At 39.2% G+C, this 21,178-nt stretch overlaps 1 protein-coding gene across 1 annotated transcript in view; it reads left to right on the forward strand.

Annotated features, from left to right (window-relative positions):
• Nucleotides 1-1,180: 1,180 nt before the first annotated feature.
• Nucleotides 1,181-21,178, forward strand: part of tcerg1l (transcription elongation regulator 1 like) — a 101,295-nt gene continuing 81,297 nt past the window's right edge. Inside the window, exons 1-4 of the mRNA XM_017484429.3 lie at nt 1,181-1,648; nt 3,627-3,898; nt 18,691-18,837; nt 19,081-19,252. Of these exons, the coding sequence (XP_017339918.1) occupies nt 3,656-3,898; nt 18,691-18,837; nt 19,081-19,252 (562 nt within the window). The 5' untranslated portion in view covers nt 1,181-1,648; nt 3,627-3,655. The remainder of the gene's footprint in view (nt 1,649-3,626; nt 3,899-18,690; nt 18,838-19,080; nt 19,253-21,178) is intronic.

The raw sequence follows: 21,178 nt of genomic DNA on the forward strand, positions 1-21,178 counted from the left end.
TAATAGTAACAAAGGAATGCCACAGAATGTAGCAAAGTAAAAGTACATTTCTGTGATTAAAAATGAACTTGAGTAAGAGCATAAGTATGGCCAGTTAAACCTACTCTTAAACGTATCTAAGTAAATGTAGTGCATTACTACCCACCTCTTTTGAAATTAGGCTACTTGATTATTTAGGCCTAAGTCTTAGGAAGTAGAACCAACAGAATTTGGTACAAAATAGTATGGACAAGTACAAACAAAACTATTAACCATGTGAGGAGGATTAAAAAAAAAAAAAACAGTTATGTGCACATGTAGTGATGACCAATTACGAACAAGAGTGAGCTGAGGCTGAGGAATGGTCAGTGACAGAATTCAATCACCATGCTGACGGTGCTAGCATTTCTGCCTCTGGGGTTTTTCTACTGTTTTCCAGTGTTATTGAGGGCATATTTAATTAGTATAGAAACTGAATCATCTAAAAAACAAACAAACAAACAAACAAAAAAAAAAAAAACTACGGGTTTAGACCATGAATAATTTGGGTTTAAATCAGAATACAGAATAAAGATAGAGATATGTAAAGCATGAAACACATACAAATAATTGCATTGTATTACACTCCTAAGCCAGACTGAACTTCCTTGCAGTATTCTTTGAATGGTTAAGCAGGAGAAAAGCTTGAGGATTTCTCAACTGACTCGAAAGAACCTTAACCACCTTAAAATTCAATTTCTTTCTTCGGTTCCAAGTTTTTCCCACCTTTGGATAAGGTGAGCTGATAAAACAGACCAAACATGGTGTGCCCCCTGGTGGTATGCAAGGTATGTATATAAATATAGACTAGCTGATGGGCAGTATGTCAAAATAACAGGTTAAAAAATAAATAAATAAAATAAATAACGGAATAGAAATGTGCCCGTGCATTCTGAGTTAATGAAAATTGAAACGGGGAGAAAAAATGTAAGGAAAAACAACTATACATTTCCAGAAAGCATGCACACGAATTGCAGTTGTGTTAATTGCCTAAACAGATGTAGCACAGTGAGCACGTAAAACTCCCTAGGTTTTGTTTTATCCGTGTGTTTTTTGGATGCGCTGTGCGCTGGCACGCGGTATCATACAGTCAAGTCTCTCTCTCTCTCTCTCTCTCTCTCTCTCTCTCTCTCTGTGTGTGTGTGTCAGAGAGAGAGAGAGAGAGAGAGAGAGAGAGAGAGACTGACTTTGATTCGCGTCATACGGAATCCGTGCACACTCGCAGGACGTCACGCGCAAAGTTCCCACAAACCGGATTATATTCTGAGCGAGATTTAGTAGCCTATGTTTTATATAAACCGTGGTCGTTTATAGGAGCGGATGAATTTTCTTGAGTGAGAGGCAGAGTGACAGGGAGCATCTTTTCCTCCACAGTCCCACCGAGCTCCTCTTTTAGGGCGGACTGATATCGGAGCTGCGGGTCTGCTCTGTGCGTTCTATGCGTTCATGCGTGGATGCTGCGCGTTACTTCTCATTCCGGCCACTTTTGAACATCTGGCACTGGATATTAAGCCGGTTTTTGGGGACTGAGTGTGTTTGTTTTTCCAGCATGAGCGTGACCAGTGAGTGATGGAATGAGGGTGTAATTAAGTGTGCCTCTCTATAACGGAATTTACACATCTCCTCATAGGTGAGTTTGGAAATCCTGACCATTTTAGACCACTGGATAGGAGTCATATGCACGCACAACTTGTGGAACGCAATAAGGATGCGCAGTACATTAATAATGAAATAATTTGCACCCATAAAATCAACCAATAAACTTGCATTCATCAGAACGTTGTTTGATCAAACTAGCCCTAGTTTTCATAGTGTGCGCGTGCTGCAAAAGTGTGCTTATATCTGCTAAAATATATATTATCCATTTTAAGTAGCACATGCATACCATGTTAAAGGTTGATTTTTGTATTTGGACGCCTGCATGAATCTGATTAGGTTTGCATCTGAATTGATATAACCTTTATAGTAACACAAATGGAAAAGTGATACCATCCATAACGAGGAAATCAGCTGAAGTTACATTGTGGATAAATCTTTTACTTGATAGTCAGTAACTGGGTGAGATCTCACACTGACTGAAACCTCTGGTGTGTTCAGAATACAAAAAAAAAAAAAAAAAAAAAGGTCTGAAGATATAGTGACTACAAAATCCAGAGCTCTTCAGTACTCTGATGTCTCATAGGCCAGTGAAGATTTGCATTCTTAAAGATCTGAGGTTTATCTAAGAACACAAAGGGAGCAAGTCTAGACTCCACTCAGCTCTCGAATTTGACACACATTTAAAAAATAAAACAAAAACGTACTTAAGAGTGGTGAATCCAATCTTTTTTTATTTCCTGATAATGCTTTTAGTGCATGATTTAACCAAATAATAATTTCACTCTTAGAAACGAGTTCCCTAAGGGATTCTTTGCTTCTCAAACAGTCTTTATTTGAAACCCTCTTTGATAAGCAAATCTTGTGTTATAATGTCCCACATAGAGCCTTTTATGATTCATCCAGAGGGACAAACCGAAGAACATTAACATTATGGTTTCACAGTTCCAACAAACTTAATTATTCATCTGTCAAAAAAAGTTATTTTAGCCTGCTTTCACATACGCAGCATTTAGTTAATTTAAATCAACCCTTGGTGTATTTATGTTCTCAGTGCAGGTTGTTTGGGTGGGTGTGAATACAGTAATCACACACATTGGGGACTAAAACACCCATCTGAGTCTAGATGCTCCTAAGTGGACCCCAGGGCAGCTTGATTACAGTAAAAAAGCAATTTCACCCTGAATCCACTCAGCTGCAGGAAGTAAATAAAATATGCAGTGTATTTCTTTTAGATGGGAACTACTAAACTCAGCTAAGGCAATTGAAAGTGCAGAAGAACAAAAAAAGAGAAAAAAATAGGTGATGGGTACAGTATACAAAATGGCCTAAACTTATTGTTTATTTAATTGTTTAATCACTCATTTATGCTCGATTTCTGTGCACTTGACAAAGATTTGTTTACCTTTTCTCTTGTCATATTTCTGACCAATGAATGAGAGTTTAATGACAAAGTATTCAGCACGATCCCCATGTACTGTACATACATTTCATAAAAAACACATTTTTGTTGTTCATTTAATTGTCTGTAGCAAACAAACCCAAAGTATCTCTGAATCAGCTCGACAAACAGGTAAAAGGTGTTTAATAGGTGACTAAATGCCTTAGGAAATGAAAAGTAAGTTGTATTATGTCATTGTTCTATGGATCCTTTGTATTTTGTCTTTTTTTTTTTTTTAGATTATAATAGCTAAACTTAAGTTTAGCTAAATTGGGTTTTAGTCAAGTTCTAAAAGCATTATATCTAGAAATATTTCTGCAGTCATTTACTGCAAAGAGGGTACTCCCTGAAGGGCAAATTGTTAGAGTATAAATAATATGCTACAGTAAGAAATCTGCTAAATTATATTTAAATAATGCAGTGCTGTTTGGATGACGTGACCTTTTGCACTAATACACATTGCAGTACCCCCCTGGAATTACAACATTCTCACAATAATGCACAAAAAATGCATGATATGTATTGCTGTCATTGCTTAGTCACTTTTCCTCCCTTCTTGCTTATGTGCCAGCACATATAGCTCTGCTGTAGGATGCAGGGATGATGCCCGTACGGCGTGTGAAGGCTCAGCCACGTGTGTGGCCACTGAGCACAGAGCCTCCTCCCTGGGTATGGACGATGCCGAGTGCTGCAGGACTGTGTGCTCTGAGCTCCACTCCTCATGCGACCCTCCTTAACTCTGCCCGACTTCTTCCTCCTCTGCGCACTGTCACGAGCTGGCAGCTCTCCTGTGATCCGTTCTTACAGCCACTCATCAGCCCACTTCCAGTGCCAAACGTTCAGGTAGCAAGCTATTTCCTTCCCACTGCTGCTTGTAAAACAACGTTTACACATGTTCAGCCTGTGTTCGACACCAGCTGCGTGACTGATTTACAAAGACATACACAGCAACATCCCCAGTGAAATATTAAGTTAACTCTTACAGTATAGTGATGAACTCTCCTTTGTCTGAGGAATACACTGAAGATTTTTTTTTGATTGTGCCATTGTGTAGATTTACGACATTTTATCACACTATGATTGTTTTCAGGGCTCACTTGGAAGCAGTAAGTAGGTCCTGTTGTAATTTTCTAGAAAACATACAAGTCACAAAGAGTGCATTTGAATGTGCAGGGATTCATGTTATCCACTTGGGTGGATTCTTTTTCTAATTAAAATTCATTAATCAAGTTTTTGGGTTATATAAATATGTAAAAAAAATTGATAACATTTTATTTGAATAGTCCACGTTAGATATTCTACTAACCTTTTATAGACTATCATGAATGAGCCTATCAAGTGATTCTCAACAAATTCTGTTCCTCAATCTGTTGACATATAACACGGACTAGCTAAAACAGAGATTCTGACTACTTTTTGTAGCTAGAGAATGCTTTAACTGTAAAATAAATAAATTCCATGCACCCCCTCTATACAGGAACACTCTATGTCCAAATGTGCAGTATATGGACACCTTACCATTACATGCATATGTGCCTGTTGGTTTTTAGCACATGGCTCTGGGGATTTGTGCCCATTCAACCACAAGAACATTAGTGAGGATGGGTGATCACTGATGTTGGGTGAGAAGGCCTGGCATGCAGCTGGTTTTCCATATCATCCCAAAGATGTTCAGTGGGTGTCCAGGTGAGGGCTCTGTGCAGGTCACTCGAGAGGTTGTCTTTATGGACCTTGCTCTGTGCACAGGAGCATTGTCATGCTGGAACAGTTTTGAGTAAATCTTAATGCTACAGCATGCAAAGGCATTCTAGACAGTTGAGTGCTTCCAGCTTTGTGGCAACAGTTTGGGGAAGGCCCACATATGGATGTGATGGTCAGGTGTGCAAAAACCATTAGTGTATTTTGTCTATTTATTAGAGATATATAGTTTTTTTATTTCTGAACTTTCCACAAAAGAACACATTTGGTCCAAGTTAGCATGATTTGTTTTTTGGTTATTGAGATTTGAGAAAATGGTGGGTTGTGATTTCCACAGCTGTAACTAAATTACAGTAGCTAAACTATGTACTGTCTAACCCTAATCCTAACACTAACTCTAACTCCACTTAACCTGTAGTGTTAGATGATCTACTAAGCATCAACAACAATAAACCATTGATATATTAAGATTTTGTTCATAGGCTTGTTCATGTCAGTTACTTAACAGGTTTTTGACAGTCTTCAGCTGGTTAGTTGACTGTTTGTTGAGGGTTTAAAATTGATTATCCAAATTACCAAATGTTTAGCATCCCTAATGAATGTTATTTAAAAATACATATAAAACTTACTTCTTTTCAACATAGAAACAAAGGGAAGGTTAATTGTCAACCTTTACTGAATGTGTATGAGGTCTGAGCCATTGGCTCAAGCCAAGTCACACCTCATTTCAGGTGACAACCTTCCATTCCACCTCAAAACAAAGACTATTCAAATTGAAATATTCATGAACATAAAAAAAGATTTTCTATTTCTTGCCAGAAAAAAAAAAAAAAAAAGATCACTGCCAGTCCTAGTACATTTGGTGTCTTAGGCAAGCTTCACTCTTTCACATTTAGCGTTGTAAAAAATTTTCAGGGACTATGAAACTCATGACAAATGACTCATGAAGCCACATCTGCATTCTTCTTCTGTTTGCAGCTAAATAGCTTTGAACTGGATACACTGATGGACACCAAATTTTGTCCTGTTTACACACCGCCACCTCAGGTGTGTCTCTGAGTAATATTTGTGCGTTGGTTCCACTCAACTATCTTGTCTGTAACAACTTGTAGTGTATCAGTAATATGCTTTGTGGGATCTGTGAAAGACGGCAGCAGTGGTATAATTGGCACTGGTTGCATGTAGCTCTATATACATTTGAAGGCTCTCCAAATTGGCAAAATGACACCTGCCTCCAAATGATGCCTTAGGCAGCTACTAATGTTGGGTATGTCAGGGACTGGCCATTTATATCCACAATGGCACCACATTAACATTGCAGTACTAATAAAAGTTAGTAGTTATGGCCAAATATACTTAATATGTTTTAGTGTGAGTAGAGTGTTCGCAATGGGAAACTCAATGAAATGTCTATTATTAATAGCCGGATACTGTCTGCTGTGCCCCTGCAGAAGGGACACAGCCAAAGGGGGTACTCTGTTTAAAATTTTGCTAAATGGCTGACATACCAAGTAAGAATACTGCTACTACTTAGGAGTAAAAACTTAGACCAGACATTTTGGGTTTCAAAATTGTCAGTAGTTTCTGTGGAGGCCGTTTTAGTGAAGCTTGATGATGTGTGGTAATTTATGTTTAGTGCAAAATAGATCACAAAATGTTTTGTGATCAATTTGACATATTACAACCCTCTAAAATCAGGTACTGCATATTTACATATATGTACTAAATAGAAATACGTACAACATTTGATATGCAGCTTTACCACACTTTTGGATCTTATATGCAGAGCTAAGGACTAGGCTGAGGACACATATTAGAGATTATTTGAAGTTAAAGTTAATTTTAAATGTATGGTTTTTATCCCAAGTTAGAAATGTTTATGCGTTATTAAACTTTTGTTTTAAATATATGTAACGAACAGAGTTGGGTGTAATGCATTACAAAGTAAGGCATTACTGTAATCGAATTACTTTTTCTGATAACGCAGTCATGTAACGCATTACATTTTAAATTTATTTAATTTGATTACAGTTACTGATGTCAATAAAATCTGTTACTTGTGTTGCAAATTTATTGTTAAGAAAACAATATTAAGATTAATTTTTAAAATAAAAAAATAATTTTTTAAATAAATCTTATTTTGCCCCGAAGATGTTTTCTTTAGCCCTGAATGATTCTCCACTCTGAGCGGTTTGTCACTACATAACTGAATGTCAGTAAAAGAAGACCGGCAGAAATTTTATATCTTCAGTGAACAGAGGCGAGACCAATCAGACAGGGTTTACAGGAAAATACATGGAAACACTTGTGTCTTATTGGCCGACAGTCTCTCAATTCTGCCAAATGCTAGCTCACAGTCAGTGTGAAGATTTTTTTTTCAACCAGTAAAGGAGAAACTGAAACAGTAACGTCCTCTGATGAGCAGGAAAACAAGGTGTATAAATGTCTATATGAGTTTCAGTTTACATGAACATGATATGAGCAGAGCATAAGGAAAGATAATGTACTTTGCATGGCACTGTAGCAGATAAACCCATACAATGATAGCTCAGCTTTGCCTCCCCTTGGCTAGCAACACCAAACTAGCCTAGTTAAAAAGTTTTATATTTTATTGGTCTGGTAATCCTACAAACAATGACAACACCTGATTCAAGTTTTATGATAAATCCAACCTTTTCTGATAATGTCATACATTGACGCACACTAAAATTACTGAAAGAACGATCAGTTTTACTTTGTAGTGTATTTTTGTAGGTTTAAGAGGTTTTGAAAGTAACGTGAAAGTAATTAGTAATCTGATGACTTTTTACATGCAGTGATCAGTAATGTAATCAGATTACAAATTTAAAGTAGTAATTAGTCATCTGTAGTGGAGTACTTTTTTTTTTTGAGTAATTCACCCAACACTGGTAACAAATGACTAATGCCTAACTGTTTACACAACATACAGTATTTCTTTTTTAATGTTATTTATGTGTACATTCCAGAAGTTAGTATTTAGTTTGTTACTAAATACTTATTAATAGTAATTAATTAATTACTGGTAACCGATTACTAATTGCTACTAATTCATCCTGGGGAAAAAGCTATTTACTATCAAGTTAAAAAAATAAATAAATGCAACAATTCACTCAAATGAATCAGTAAGAGAAGTTATGGAAGATAGGTTGGGATCAAGGAAGGGGTTAATGTTTGGTACCTTCTCTTATGGCTTTATTTTGTCATGAAATCACTCAGTTAGGAATGTAAGCAAATACAAATACTTTGTTCTTTTGTGATGAACAGATGTGTTCTTATCAGATACATATACAGATAAGAATAGGAAGCGCACTGTTTATTGTTCTTTTCTTTTTCTTTGTAGGAAGCTTGCCAAAAAGGGTTTTAGGACATCTGGTTGACACTTTAGGTGTGCATGAAGAAATCCCATGGGAAACAAAAAAAAGTCATGCAAATTTGAGTTTTTCTACTGTCACTTTGTTTTGAGAGAATGAGCACTGTGTATAAAACACTAGTGACAAACAAACACCATGTTAATTAACACAAACATACAGTGTTCATTCATTCATCCTTAATAACTGTTTGGTAAAGTTCATAGTGTTTTAAACACTACTAGTTTGTTTATATTTTGGGAAATAGTACCAACTAAGTTTGTTAGAAAATATCATGGGCAGGTACAAAAATAATAATAATTGTGACAGAAAAGTAGTATAGAAAAGTTGAGAACAATTATGTAACTCAAGTGATGTAGCTGAGGCATGATGATAAATACAGATAATGACATTGGGTTACACCCTTACTCTCTGTGTGCCCTAGTTTGTAGAGTTTTAGGCAAAAAAAAAGGGGGGGTGGCAATTTACTTGGTATAATATATGTGTGGAGAAACACTGTATACCTTAAAAGAATGGATTATGCTTCAATATGCATAAAATTGTATACAGTACACATACAGTATGTTTTCTCACACATACATGTAGCTCCTAAAAATAATAACAATTTGCACAATTTTATTAAATACATAAAATACATTTCAATAAAAATAAAATAAAACAGAGATGTGACTAGACACTTGTGACTAAGTAGCAACATGTAGTGTATTGAACACATAGTGTATAGAGTATAAATTTGTGTTGAATAGGTTCATACAGAATGATCACTTACTTCATATTCATTCATTCATCTCCAGCACATTCACACCTAGGGACAATTTAGCACAGATAATCATCCTACATTTATCATTTTGGTAGGTAGGAGGAGGAAACCCATCCTGACACGGTGAAAACAAAGTGAAAGCCAAGAAAATCACAGTTGTCATGATTGCTCGGTGGGTAGTATTTCTTCCGATTTTTACTATTCAAGGCTCATTGATCAAGAGGGGCCTTTGTTAAACTCCACATTAAACCTCATTACAGTTCTCATTTTGCCTGTCATGTTTCATAGTCTTGCCAACTCTTTGCGAGTGGGTCCAGTGCCACTTTGGATAATGGGCTGACCTTCAGGCCAGTATTAGCATACGGGTCATTATGTTGAGGATTATAAATGAGGTTAGCTAGGTCTATAGGACAATGACTGTAAAAAGAAAAAGCTGTTATTCTCTATGAAACTCTTGCTTGTAACCTCTAGAGGTGCTTCTTTATGATTACTTAATGTATACCACCTCCCACTCATGAAGACAGCATAACATTAAATCATTGAGAGGTCTGTGCAAAGAGTTTTAAACTTCTAAGACTATCAAACAAGCTTTAAAGTAATCAACTATTATATTCGGTGACAGATAGAAGAGGTGTACAGTGCAGTAAATTTGATCACCGACATTCCACTGGGTTACAAAGAGCACTGGGCTTCTGATTGACTTGCACCATAGTGAGGAAATGACTCAGCCTGGGAGAGTGTGTAGTACTTCACACAGTGGTACTTCCCACAGCTGAGTGTGGTTAATAATGAGCGCTGTGGAAATAGATTGGTGATAATGCAGAGAAGTGACTCCATTCTTGAGCATTAAGGATTCTCTTTTAAGCCTGTACCACACTCCAGGCACATTACTGGAATATAATTGACATTCTGTAGATAACTCACATTCATACAGTATGAAGCTACCAGTTTCATCCAAAAGCTTTATATTTCCTAAGTGTGAACTGGGAAGTTCAAACACAGAGACTGGAACATTTTTATGTGCACATAAAGGTTTGCGAAAGGGTCTTTTTTATATAAAAATATGGGCTTTGACATTCCTGTGCCATTGACTTTTACTTTATGCGAAATTGATCAGACCCTTTTTGAACCCATAGTTCCTGCTCTTTACAGAATATTCACCATAACCTGAATGTCAAACTTTAGCTTTTAACCAGCTTATTCATGCTTTTGTTAAATCAGTGAATAGAAAGTAGCCTCCCACAGTTAGGAAAGTCATACATTGGGAACATGTGACCTGCTTCATTATTTTGTGTCACTATGACCCAGAACCTTTGTCTTAAAACCTTGTTTTTGACTGGGAAAATGGTCTTAAAGTTTGTAATAAATTTTAGATGATATTAAATGCATTATAATGCAGCTGATTGATCAGATAGCATTGATTAACTTTCTATAACAGCAGATCTGACAATAGTTCCAGCTGTAAGGCACAGGTAATTTACGTGGACATGTTTGGTTAATGCCCCACATGCAGTGCCCTCCACTAATATAAACAAAACACAAGTTTATGAAAAATATCTTTATTAAATACAGGTGTGCAATAATTATTGGCACCCTTTTAGTCAATACTTTGTGCTACCTCCCATTGCCAAGATAACAGCTCTAAGTCTTCTATAATACCTGATGAGGTTAGAGAATACATGGCAAGGGGTCCGAGACTATTCCTCCATACAGAATCTCTCCAGATAGTTTCAAATTTCGAGGTCCACGCTGGACTCCTCTTTAGTTCACCCCACAGGTTTTTTGAGGGTTTCAAGTCAGGGGACTGGTATGGCCATGGCAGGACCTAGATTTTGTGGTCAGTAAACCATTTTTGTGTTGCTTCTAATGTATGTTTTGGATCATTGTCCTGGTGGAAAATCTGACCACGGCATATTTTAAGCTTTCTGGTAGAGGCAGTCAGGTTTTCATTTAATATCATTTGATATTTGAGTCTATGATACCATGTATCCTAACAAAATGCCACCCCCATATTTAACCATGGGAGTAAGGTACTTTGCCATGTTGCTACCTCTCTGTGTGCGCCAAAACCACCTGTAGTGTTTATTGCCAAAAACCTCGATTTTGGTTTCATTTGACCATAGAACCCGAGCCCATTTGAAGTTCCAGTAGTGTCTGGCAAACTGAAGACACTTGAGTTTGTTTTTGGATGAGTGCACAGGCTTTTTTCTTGAAACCCTTCCAAACAACTTCTGGTGTAGTTCTGGAGACTTTCCGACCCCAAAACACAACTAACTTCTGCAATTCACCAGCTCTGATCCTTACAGATTTTTTTGGCCACTCAAACCATCCTCTTCACAGTGTGTTGAGACAATATAGACACAAGCCCAAGTTGATTCATAACATTTTCAGTTGACTGGAAGTTCTTAATTATTGTCCCGATGGTGGAAATGGGCATTTCCAATGCTTTTGCTATGTTCTTGTAGCCAATTTCCATTTTGTGAAGCTCAACAATTTTACTATTGTTATTTATGACTAAGGGAATTTTGCCTATGTGTTACAAACAGGAAGTCATGGTTAAACAATTTCCGGTTCATAGTCACCTAGGTGTAGTTAAAAAATAAATAAATAAATAAAAAAAAGAAAGAAATATATATATCCCCACACATACATACACACACCAAATACATTTCTCTCATGAAGTCACAGGGGTGCCAATAATTGCACACCTACTGTATGTTTAACAAAAAATGTTTTTGATAAACCTGTGTTGTGTTCGCAATTGTTTGATATCAATGAGAGCAGAGTATTTTTGTGATTTTTTTTTTTTAAGAAAATAACAAAAGGTTAAACAATAACGACAATTTTCCACAGAATTACAAGAAGTACTATATTTACCAAGGGTGCCAATATTAGTTGAGGGCACTGTAAATGGATTATTAATTATTTTTTTTTTTTTTAAAGTGTGTAATCATCGATATGGTGATATGTTTTCTGTGAGGAGATGTTTAAAATTTTTGCTGTGAGCGCCTACTCGGCGAGGCATGAGGTCCCACTCCGAAACCTTCAAACTGACTGTCCTTCAGTGGTGGAAGGAACTTCTAACCTGTCTAAGCTTCTAACTTTGAAACTATCACTATCTTCAAAAAATGACTAAAGACCCACTGTAATGAAGGGTCAGCGAAGTGTGGATCTATTTGCAGCTTTATTAAATGAAACAGTATAAAAAGACGTAAAGGCAGGCACAGAACAATTATAGGCAAACTCAGAGTCATAGCCAGAGCAGAGGCATAGTCGATAAACAAGCACACAGTCAGGGCAGGCAGCAAAGGTTCAAAAACACAAACAGTTCAAAGTCAAACACAGGAAAGATAAACAGTAAAAGAAAGCTCAGAAATGTCCGCAAGGCAAAACAAGACTTTGCAAGGATGGAGAGTGCGGGGGCATCTTAAATAGTCCATAGAGATGGGACACAGGTTTGTGTAATCAGTTCCGGGTGTGAGGTTATGGGAAATGGAGTCCAGGGAAGGAGTCAGTACTCTGGTGACAGTGCCCTCTGGTGGTTATGGAGAGGACTGATTCATGACACAGCCCCCCCCTTTTGACGCAAGATGGTCCCCGATGCCGGGGCCTCCCTCAAGCTCGAGGGGTGGGTCTTTGCAGATGGGTTCTTTGAAAATCAGCAGTGAGTGTGGGGTCGAGGATATAGTCTGAATTGACCCAAGATCGTTCTTCTGGGCCATACCCCTCCCAATCCATGAGGTGATGTATTATCTACCTCGACATCTGGAGTCCAAGAGATCCCATACCTGATAGGCCTCCTCACTGTCCACAATGATGGGTGAGGGACCCTGGTTGCTGGCCTCCTCTGCCTCCCCTCTCGGACCACCTTGAGCAGAGACACATGTAAAGTGGGAGAGATGTGATAAGTGGGTGATAGGGCAAGACTGAATGATACAGGTGTGATTTGTCTATACTGAACAGACCCACATACATCCGACTGAGTTTTTTTGCATGGCAGCCAGAGTCTGAGGTCACGGTTGGAGAGCCAGACCCATTGGCCAGAGTTGTATTCTGGGTTATCCCAACGATGGCGGTCAGCCTGTTCTATCTGTTGTCTGAGCTCTTGTTGGAAATGAACATGAGCCTCGTTCCACTGGTAGCACTGTGGATTCTCCTGACCAGGGGAATAGGGGAGGCTGGAAACCGAGCACACACTGGAGCCTGGTTATGCCTGTAGAGAGCTTATGGAGGGAGTTCTGGGCATATACGGCCAGAGTAGATAGCGGCTCCAGTCTGCCTGATTCTGATTGCAATAGGATCTGAGGAAGTGGGTGAGTTCTTGGTTCATGTGTTTCGTCTGACCATCAGATTGTTGGTGGTATCTGGAGGCTAGACTGACATTTACGTTGAATGCTGCCCATAGATGAGAGGAAATTGCGGTCCTTGGTCAGAGATCATGACTTCTAATAGGCCATAGAATCGGAATACACAGTTACGTAGGTGCTCTGAAGTTTCAAAGGCGGTGGGCAGTTTGGGTAATGGGATGAGACGGCAGGCCTTGGAAAAGCGGTCTATGATGGCAAGTATGGTGGTGTGACCCTGGGAACTGGGAAGGTCTGTGATAAAGTCTATGGTTATGTGGGACCAAGGTTGCTGAGGTATAGGTAGTGGGTGTAGTAACCTGGTCAGGAGTTGTTTAGATGATTTATTGATGTTACAGGTGGAACAGTTCTGAACATATGTGATGGTGTCTGCCTGCACAGTGGGGCACCAAAACCAATTCAGGGGTGGCCAGAGCTGAGGGAGTAGTGAACCTATTGGGTGACCTTGCTGAGCATGAGTGGGAAGTAAGTGCATGCTGTTAGGAGGGCATTTGAGGCATGGTGGGTCATGAGTTTGAGCATAGGTTATGTTTGTCATGTTGTCCCATTGTACAGGAGCAATGATTATTGTGGGAGATATGATGGGTTCCTCGGGCTGAGCTTGTTGCGACTGTTTGTGCTGATGGAGAAATGCATCGGCTGTGGTGTTCTTTGAACTGGGGCGGTAGGTGACAGTGAAGTGAAGAACAGAGCCCACCTAGCCTGTCTGAGTCTTTTTGCGGTGTGTAGATACTCTAGGTTTCGGTGATCCATGAGCACTAAGAATGGGTGTTTAGCTCCCTCCAGCCAGTGGCACCACTCCCACTCTAGCAGCTTTTGTGGCTAGTAATTCTTGATTCCCGATGTCATGCTTCTGTTCGTGGTGCAGAGCATGTGGGAGAAGTAGGTGCAGGGGAAGAGCTTGGGAGGAATGCCATGATCCTGGGAGAGTACATCTCTGATGGCCGTATTGGAAGCGTCCACTTTGACAGTGAATGTCTTGTCTGGGTCAGGATGGTGGAGGAAGGGTGCATTGGTGAAATGAGCTTTGAGGTCTTTGGAGGCTTGGATGGCTGTCAGGGACCAGACAAGCCAAAAGCCCCCTTTCTTCAGCGTGGATGTCAGTGGTGTTGCGACAGTACTGAAACCTCTGATAAAACATCTGTAGAAGTTGGCAAATCCTATGAAACATTGCAACTCCTCTAATGGGTTGTGGTCACTGTAGTACTGCCCTTACTTTACTGTCCTCCATCGTTACACGTTCTGAGCTGATCTCATAGCCTAAAAATTATATTACTGTTTGATGAAACTCACATTTCTCAGCCTTGGTGTAGAGTTGGTGAGATATGAGTAATTTCAGGACGGCTGGCATGTGATGGACATGATCTTCAAGTGTGCTGGAGTAGATGAGTATGTTGTTGATGTATACAATCACAAACTGATTTAGCATATCACGGAAGGTATCGTTAATGAAGGCCTGGAATACTGAGGGACTATTGGCCAGTCCAAACAGCATGATGTGCCCATTCATAGTACCCAGTGGTGGTGGAGAATGCTGTTTTCCACTCATTTCCTTCACAAATCCGAATGAGGTTGTAGGCATTGTGTAGGTTGAGCTTTGTGTAGAACCTGGCTCTCTGCAGTTGTTCAGGCAGATGGCACCAGAGGAAGGGAGTACCAATACTTGAACGTGACCTCATTTAGTACATCATAATTATAATTGTTTATTATAATTTAGTACATTATAATCAGTATATGGGCAGAGACCTCCATCTTTCTTGTCCATGAAGAAGAACCCAGCTGATGCTGGTGAGGTGGAGGGTCTGATGAAACACTTGGAAAGTTCCTCCTCGATGTAAGACTTCATGGCTTTGCACTCTGGTTAAGATAGGGGAAATATTCTGCCCTGAGGAGTACCTGGGAGTAGCTTTATGTTGCAATCACCGGAGCGATGAGGCTTCGATTTACTGAAGGCTTCACTTACGTCTGAGTACTCTGGAGCCAGGTTGGGAATTCCAGGCTTCTCCAGTTATCCCTGCTTCTATGAAACCAGGCGGTTGTGTCTTTGCAGTTGGGGTAAGCCCAGGATGAGTGAATGGTCAGGTGACTGGATAACATGTAGCCTGGTGATCTCAGTGTGTAGTGTTCCGACTTACAGCTGGATATCTTGGGTGGTATAATGAATGTGGCCGACCCCTAGGGGGCGTCCGTCTAGTGCTGCCACTGCCAAAAGAAAGTTACAGGGATTTACAGGTACATCGTGGGCATTGGCGAATCCCTCATCAATAAAGTTACCCGCAGCCCCAGAGTCAAGCATGGTTGTGGTATTTTTCGGTTTCCTGGGGGAACGTTAATATAACAGGCAAGTTCAGACACGAGGCAGAGCAGATTAATGAACTACATGCACTCACCATGGCGGTTCATTGTTGAGGGCAAACTGGGCAAGAGGCTCTTGGATGTCCTGCCTGACCACAGTACAGGGAGAGGTGTTGTGATGATTTTATTCCTCAGCAGAAAGTTGAGTGTATCTGATTTGCATGGGTTCTTGTTCGCTTATGTGGCCAGATGTACCTGCGCTTGATAATTCGCGTTGAGGAATTTTCGGACTCAAAGGAGGTTATTGATGTGAATGGCTAGTTCAATGAACTGGTCGATGGTTTTCCCTTTGTTGCAGCAGGCCAGTTCTGATTGGAGTTTCAGACACAACCAATCGCAAAATAGCAATTTCATAGTGTCCTGTACCCACCCGGTTTGTGCCGCAAGCATGCGGAAAGTGAGCGCATAATCCGCCATGGTCTCTCTCTCCCCTGCCGGTGAGAGCCTAGCTGATCACTAGCCTCTTTCCTTCCTCTGGGTGTTTGAACACCACGCGAAATCATTGGAGAGATTTGCTGAATGAGGAAAAGACTGGTTGGCCATTACTCGACACCACGATTGCCCAATCCAAGGCTCTTCTGGTGTGTAACGAGCAGACAAAGGAGTTACGGCTTATGTTGGTGGGATATAAGGCGGGTTGCTGGTTCACAAACAGTGAGCATTGTAGAAAAAAACCCTTACCTTTGGCTGATGATCCATTGAACTTATCTGGAAAAGCAAGGCGTGGATTAGCGGTTACGGTGTGAGTCAAGGTGGAGCAGTCCACTGGAGAAGATGGCGGAGCTGCAGGCACAGCTGGGCTTGGGTAGGTGAATGCATTGCATAGCCTTTACCAGTTCAACTGATAATGATGTTAGCTGCTCCAGTTGTTGTTGGTGTACCACTAGCACCTTGGCTTGAGCTGAAACCTTGCTCTATAGCTGCTGGATCGAGTCAGTGAAGGGTCAGCAGAGTGAGGATTCATTTGCAGCTTTATTAAATGAAACAGTATAAACAGATGTAAAGGCAGGCACAGATCAGTCATAGGCAGACAGGGACGTAGTCAGTAAACAAGCACATGGTTAGGGAAGGCAGTGAAGGTTCAAAAATACATAAAAATTCAAACAAAGACAAAATAAATAACAAAAGAACCATTCAGTAATGTCCACAAGGCAAAACATGACTTCACAAGGATGGAGCGTGTAGGAACATATTAAATAGTATATAGAGATGGGAAACAGGTGTGTGTAATCAGTTCCGGGTGTCCAGGGAGTATAGGGAAGGAGTCAGTACTCAGGTGATGGTGCCCTCTGGTGGTGAGTGGGATGACTATGGAGGCCTGATTCATGACACCCACCTCTTCTGTATACATTTGACTAACCGCTAAATTGTCCCCAAACAGCAGAACGTGTCATCTTCTACTCCTTAATTGAAACATTTACTTAGATATGGAACAGCATTTTTTTTTAGCAAGCAGTGAAATTGTGAGACTTGGATTGAATTTTGCTGGATTTCATTTAGTCATAAGAAAATACCCTAACACTAACTCAATTCAATTCAGTTTTATTTGTATAGTTGTTTTTTTTTTTTTTTTAATGGACATTGTTCCAAATCAGCTTTACAGAAATACCATATATAAATTCAGGATATATATATATAAAATGTATGAATTTATCCCTAATAAGCAAGCTAGAGGCGACGGTGGCAAGGAAAACTCCTTGAGACTGTAACTAAGTCAGTCCCAAAACGATCCTAAGGTTATTGCATGCACATTTTTGAACATGTGATTTAATTTCAACAGTTTCAGCAGTTTATTATAGATCAGATTTTCTGTTGTATGGAAATCTGAGGTATAATATTGTGAGGAAATCTGATACCTTCATCCTGCAGGTGAAGCCCTGTTATTGATTGGGATTTAACCATAAAGATGATAATTGTACAAAATCCACAGTTATTCATACAAGAGTTGTTCCTACAAATTGTAATTAAGGAAGAGGAGTGGTCAGAAAGGGTGAGAAATATGTAATGTAAACATTTAAAAATTCAAAATTGAAAAGTGTAAGTAACTAACTAAATTGAACTTTCTTTTGGAAGTAGGAAAGATTGTCCTATTTAAGTTGTTTTCTGTTATACAGTATATCTACTGATTTCACAGTACGAATGTACACATCCCTAATCATTATCTGTAGGCTGTGCTACAACAATTGAAATTCATTACAGTTACCCTGCAGTACACTACACAACTCATATTTATGACTTGGCCCTTGATATTGACAATTATATTTATATAATTTTTCAATCTCTTTCTGTTTTAGAACAGCAAACATTATAATACTGTCACCTGACTGAGAACGTTCTTTGCATAAATACACCTCACACTTCTGCCTTGCAAATTCAGATTAAACAACAATCCATCCATTTTCTGTACCACTTATCCTACACAGGGTTGCAGGGAGCCTGGAGCCTACCCCAGAGAACTCAGGGCACAAGGCAGGGTGCCTTTCCATCGCAGGGCACAACTGCACACACACACACACACTCATTCACACATTCTGGACAATTTGGAAATGCCAGTCAGCCTACAACGCATGTCTTTTAACTGGGGGAGTAAACCGGAGTAGCTGGAGGAAACCACCGCTAATTAAGCTAGTTAATTGATAAATGAGATGAAGATGAACCTTACCAGCGTAAAAAGAAAAAGGAAGGTATAGAGAGAAAAAGTGTATGGGGCCAGGTTTTTGGTGATATATGATGACTTAGTCATGTACAGTGAAAAAAAAAAAATCGCATATGGGAATTTACTCAAATAAATTGAGGCAGCAATCTGTGGCCAAAATGCGACATATGTTATAATAATAAAATATAATATATTATAATAATATATTTTAATAATATATTTTTTGTTACATGTGTGCCAGTCATTTGTGTCCTAATTATATGGAGTATGCCAATTATTCTGGAGCTATTGTATAACTGTGACAAACAGATAACTGTAGTGCTCACACTAGGTTATTTTGCTTATTAACACACTTCAAATGAATGTCAAATGAGCAAATGTGTCCTTCAATTCCACCTCTGTGTGTCTTTCAGTGGGAGCTTACATCTAGGCCTCCCATGCTGGGATTTCAGCCTTCTGCGAGTGTTGACCTGGTCCCTGTGTTCCCTGTTGTGTATCGCACTGTACTTCACCCACACTACGGCAAGTCCTGGCTGGAAAAACGCACGCCTGACTACAAGGTGAAACACTGAAGTGTGTTATAAGTGCTTTAATCTTAGTTTGTAATGTAACTTTTATGTAATGAGCTGTTTTCTTGTCATAAAGGTTAATTAAAACAGTATCAAAACAGCAAGCATTTTTCTATGTTGAACATCTCTGGTGAGAATTAAATTCTATTTGTGGCACATACAATTACATGCACTATTTGTAGAACATAGCGTTTTAAATTTGTTCAGCATTTTACTTTACTCTCTCACTCATAGGTTTATCTAGATAATGCTTTGGAGTCCTGGATTAGGCCAGAGGAAGTGAGAATTTTTCAGCATCAGGAAAAGCCAGTACTAATGACAAACCAAGTGGCGATGAGCATATCAAGGCCAGCAGCTGCCTCCAGGAATTTCCACACTCTGCTTCTGACACCCAGGCGCATTTCAGGTAGGAGGAAGAATTTTCTAATCCTGTATTCTTTTGGCCTGCTGGCCCACTGTCAGGCTTGCCTTAATCCACAGGTTTTATCGCACTCCACTCATATTTTAGGCTCCCTTTTTTCCCATTCTCTTGGATTTGAATTATTCTATTTTACTGCAAGCAAAGCTATAAGTCTGTCAGCTTTCATTTATGATGCTCTAAAAAAAAAGGAAAAACATTAGTATGAGGAAAGGCTTTGTGTGTCTACAACCGCTGTTTTCAGCCATTGCTTCGAAGGCATTATAGCAGTGAAGTAAAAGCAGTAAACTTGTACACAGGTCAAATGAAGGTCTCACAATATGGGATGAAAATAGATGTGAATTATAGGTGCACACCTGCATGGCTTAGATGTGTATAATAGTCCATTCCTCTGCAGCAGTAACCTGGGTGCACTCCTCTCTGTCCCATTGTAGCTGGACAGAGATGGATTCCATTGCAGGTCTAATAGACTGATGCTGAAGGATTAGTCTTTGAAAGATTAAAAAAGTCACCTTCCTGGAGAATTCTGGAGGATTTTATATTATTGCAAGGACTTTGAAAATTGGAAGATTTGAAACAGGTTGTGCCTTTTGTAGCCACACAGTGACATAGCCAGAAATTGATTTCAATGGAAATAAGGAAATATGGTAAATAAAATTATTGCATGAGCTATATAATTAAACTGATAAGTGTGACACGCCTATGCATTTTGAGTAGATGCCAGACAGTAGAAGTGGTTGTGGTATGCAGTGTTTGTCATTTACTTAGTTAATGCATGACCTACTGTCAGCCAATCCTGTCGTATTAGTAACATTACTAGGTGTAACAAATACATTTATGACAAAACTACATGCTAGTATTGGTTGGTGGTGGTGGTGGTGGTGGTGGTGGTGGTGGGGTAGATATCTTTGCCTTCCTGCAGAAGAAATACATTGGCTTTCACTTTGATTTCTCTACACTCAAAGTGTGGCTAGCTGGCTAATAGCTTCAGACCGAAAATGGGAAAAATACATTCTCCCAATTAGTTAATTCTGTTTCTCACCATAGAACCCAGTAGCCTATAAAATGTGATTAAACAAACTAAGAGATGTTGCTATCTGATGCCTGTGGCAGAATCATAACGATTGGCTTCAGCGGCCTTTTATAAACATCATTAGAGCACAATTACTGAGCAAAACAATATTATTTGATACATATATACTTATCTGCACTGTATGCATGTTATGTTAGCCACCCACGATTAACCACATAGTACGGTCATAAAATATTTCCAAATCCCGCCAGCTACGGCTGTACATTCCCATGAATCTCTGCTTTAACTGGGTCAAGGAAAATAGTCGAAAGGTTTTAAACTGTTGCAATTTCCATGTGCTGTGCAGTCCATAATTATTATCTTTACTCCTACGCAGTAAATTTGAAATAAAATGCACAATATAAGCTTTAGGTCAAGGATGAACCAGTAAAAATAAAACAATACAAAAAATAACATATTGTTTTTATTGTACATAGGTCTCTCCATTACAGCAAAAAAAGAAACATTCCTTTTCCAGGAGACTGTATTCTAAAGATAATTTTGTAAAAATCCAAATAAGCTTTATAAATCTTTATTTTAAAGGGTTTAAACAATGTTTTCATGCTTGTTCAACGAACCATAAACAATTATTGCACATACGCCTGTCCTTAAGACACTAACAGTTTACAGGTGGTAGTATTTAAGGTTACAATTACAATAACTTAGGACACTAAAGAGACCTTTCTACTGACTTTCTACTGGCTCAGCTGGGTGAACATGCCATTAGGCCTGCTGCAGGGAGGCATGAGGACTGCAGATGTGGCCAGAGCAATAAACTGCAATGTCTGTAATGTAAGACGCCTAAGACAGTGCTACAGGGAGACAGGAAGGACAGCTGATTG

This window comes from Ictalurus punctatus, chromosome 13 (assembly GCF_001660625.3).
Source record: "Ictalurus punctatus breed USDA103 chromosome 13, Coco_2.0, whole genome shotgun sequence".
Taxonomy (NCBI): domain Eukaryota; kingdom Metazoa; phylum Chordata; class Actinopteri; order Siluriformes; family Ictaluridae; genus Ictalurus; species Ictalurus punctatus.